At 41.0% G+C, this 3220-nt stretch overlaps 1 protein-coding gene across 1 annotated transcript; it reads right to left on the bottom strand.

Annotated features, from left to right (window-relative positions):
- Positions 1–1487: 1487 nt before the first annotated feature.
- Positions 1488–2975, bottom strand: LOC127122837 (uncharacterized). The gene is made up of 2 exons (XM_051053116.1): positions 2824–2975; positions 1488–2730 (listed from the first exon to the last, which is right to left on the bottom strand). Exons 1-2 carry the CDS (start codon positions 2973–2975, stop codon positions 1488–1490), a joined length of 1395 nt encoding a protein of 464 aa, XP_050909073.1.
- Positions 2976–3220: the final 245 nt, after the last annotated feature.

Genomic DNA, 3220 nt, shown 5'->3' with positions numbered 1-3220 from the left:
TTCAAGTCTTGATACATCTTCGATGAACCTGGATGTATGGTAAACGCCCCCTTGTGGCCTTCCTCTAAAACTTTTCTTTTCAGCTCGGCATCATTCGGAATGCAAATCCTTTTATTAAACTGAATAACTCCATCCGACGACTGAGCAAAACCTAGTTGAATCGACATCTTTTGCAACTTCTCATCTATCATTTGTCCTTGTCGGATCTCTTCCCTTAGGTTATAAGTAACATTCAAATTTCCCATTATCACACCATCCCGCATCCAACTAAACTGAAGATTAAGATCCCAGAACTTTTCCAACAATGCGTATTCTAACATCATTAACTCAGCTTTATGCATCTCTTTCCGACTTATGGCATCCACAACCTTATTCACCTTCCCCGGATGATACTTAAGCTCAAAATTGAACTCCTTCAAATACTCCATCCATCTCCTCTGTCTCATGTTTAACTCTTTCTGGTCAAATAAGTATTTCAAAGTCTTATGATCGCTAAACATCTCAAAATGCACCCCATACAAGTAATTCCGCCACACCTTCAATGCAAAAACAACAGCAGCTAGTTCAAGATCATGAGTCAGATAGTTCTCTTCATGAGGCTTCAACTGACGAGGGGCATAGGCTACAACCTGACCACTCTGCATTAACACCCCTCATAACCCTTTCTTAGAGGCATCACAAAATACTTCATAAGACTTACTAGGATCAGGGATGACTAAAATAGGAGCAGTCGTTAGCCTTTCCTTCGAACTCATGAAACTCTGTTCACGCTTCGAATCCCATTTAAAAGAAATTTCCTTTCGGGTAAGTCTAGTCATTGGTTATGCTATCTGCGAAAACCCCTTTATAAGCCTTCAATAGTAACCTGCCAAATCTAAGAAACTTCTGACTTCGGAAGCATTCTTCGGTCTTTCCCAATTAATAACTGCTTCGACTTTAGATGGATCCACTGATACTTCTCCCTGTGATATAACATGATCGAGAAACTTCACTTCGTCCATCCAAACTTCACACTTACTTAACTTGGAAAAAAGTTACTTCTCTTGCAGTGCTGACATGACAATTCTTAAGTGTTCTCCGTGCTCCTGAGAAGTACGAGAATAAATAAGAATGTCATCAATAAAGATCACCACGAACTGGTCCAAGTAAGGTTGAAATATCTGATTCATATAGTCCATGAAAACGGCAGGGGCATTCGTCACACCAAACGACATTACAAGGAACTCATAATGGCCATATCGGGTTCTAAATGCGATCTTTGGTACATCAGAACTCTTAACTCTTATTTGATGATATCCCGATCGCAAATTAATCTTCGAGAGCACACATGCTCCTTTCAACTGATCTAACAAATCATCTATCCTTGGTAGAGGATACTTGTTCTTAATGGTGACTTTATTCAACTGGAGATAATCAATACACAACCGCATACTACCATCCTTCTGCTTTACTAATAACATTGGAGCTCCCCATGGTGAGACACTAGGTCAGATGAAATGCTTGGTTAACAACTCTTCCAATTTATCCTTCAACTCTCTCAATTCGAGCGACGCCATACAATATGGAGAAACAGAGATTGGAGCCGTCCCATGTATCATATCAATAGAGAATTCCACTTCCCTTTCAGGAGAAAGAGAGGTGACATCCTCAGGGAAAACTTCTAGAAATTCACAAACGATAGGAATTTGCGTAACACTCAGATTATCGCTAGATTCCTTGGTGAGAACCAAGAGAACTAACTTTTCCTTCTCAAATAAGAAATTAACCATACCAACTGTACCTTCCAAGATAATAGTTAGTACATCCTTTGGAATAGCTTCACTAGATGGAATGATAATCAACTTCTCTTCACATCCACTAAACACCGAATTGGCGGAAAGCCACTCCATCCCCAAAACCACGTCAACCTTCTTAAATGGTAAACAAATAAGATCAATCTGGAAAATTCTACCATTCACCAAGAGCGAACAATTTTCACAAATCCACGGTGTCTCAACCACATCATCCATGCCGGTAGTAACCACCATAGGAGGAGACAAGGGAATTGCTTGTAAGCCAAGACGCTTCATGCACTGAATTAATACAAATGAGTGTGTCGCCCCACAATCAAACAATACAAAACAAGGATGATCATTGACGAGACACATACCATCAATCAAGGCATTGTTTCTCTTAGCCTTCCTTGCATCCAAGGTATAAACTCGACAAGTGCTCCTCCCCTGCATATGATTCTTATTCTGAGGATAATCCCTAGACATGTGTCCCTCCCTCTGACAAGTAAAACACCTTATTCCACTTCCAACACATCTTCCAAAATGAGACTTCTTACATACTTGACATTGAGGAGGATGGTTAGGTCTTGCATGTTGCACCTGTTTTCCTTTGAAAGCCTGAGGTCTAGGCCTAAACTGGATACCTGGCCTCCCTTGGTATCTCTGTCCACTCCTATACTGATCCCTTTCTTCTTGAACTTTCTTCAAACTGTTCTCAGCCACATAGCATTGCCTTAACAATTCAGCATAAGTAGTGAATTCCCTTTGAGAAACACTATGAGAAATTTCACCTCTTAGGCCAAAAAGGAATTGATCAATCTTCCATTTCTCATCTGGTGCGTACATGGCTTGTCTAGAATAAGCAGCCACGTCTTCAAATTTCTTGGCATACGCAACTACTGTCATAGGACCCTGTCTAAGCTGCTGAAACTCAAATTCTTTCTGAGTCCTCAAAGAGCTAGGAAAATACTTATCCAGGAAAGTAGTCTTAAAATGCTCCCAATCCCTAGGTACTCCTTGACTGGTCATAAGAGTCGAAGCACTCTCTCACCATCTCACAGCCGGACCCTTCATCATGTGAGTAGCAAATACAACCTTATTCTCTTCACTACAATGCACTATCTGAAAAATCCTTTCCATGCTGGTTATCCACTCATGAGCCTTCACAGGATTCAACCCACCATAGAATTTAGGAGGATTCATGCGAAAGACTTCTCGGAAACTACCACCTGCAGCTTCTTATGGAACCCCTTGAGGATGAAAACCACAATTCCAGTGTTGCATCATATGTTGCATGAATTGGTTCTGTTGATGTTGCATCTGTTGCACAAACTGAGGCCATTGAAAACCTTCACTACCACTTGACGGTTCAGATTCTGAATTCTGGGTTCTGGGTCTACCACGACCTCTGCGTCTGTCAGCCATGATCCTGAATGTCATACAAATAG

This window comes from Lathyrus oleraceus, chromosome 2 (genome assembly GCF_024323335.1).
Source record: "Lathyrus oleraceus cultivar Zhongwan6 chromosome 2, CAAS_Psat_ZW6_1.0, whole genome shotgun sequence".
Taxonomy (NCBI): Eukaryota; Viridiplantae; Streptophyta; class Magnoliopsida; order Fabales; family Fabaceae; genus Lathyrus; species Lathyrus oleraceus.
This window is presented reverse-complemented; position numbering and strand designations above follow the sequence as displayed.

Bases quoted from the DNA above. Each gene is read 5' to 3' on its own strand.
- LOC127122837 (XM_051053116.1), bottom strand. From the start codon at position 2,975: ATGAATCCTCCTAAATTCTATGGTGGGTTGAATCCTGTGAAGGCTCAT. The intron at 2,731-2,823 runs GTGAGAGAGTGC...GTATTTTCCTAG, and splicing joins AAGGGTCCGGCTGTGAGATG to CTCTTTGAGGACTCAGAAAG.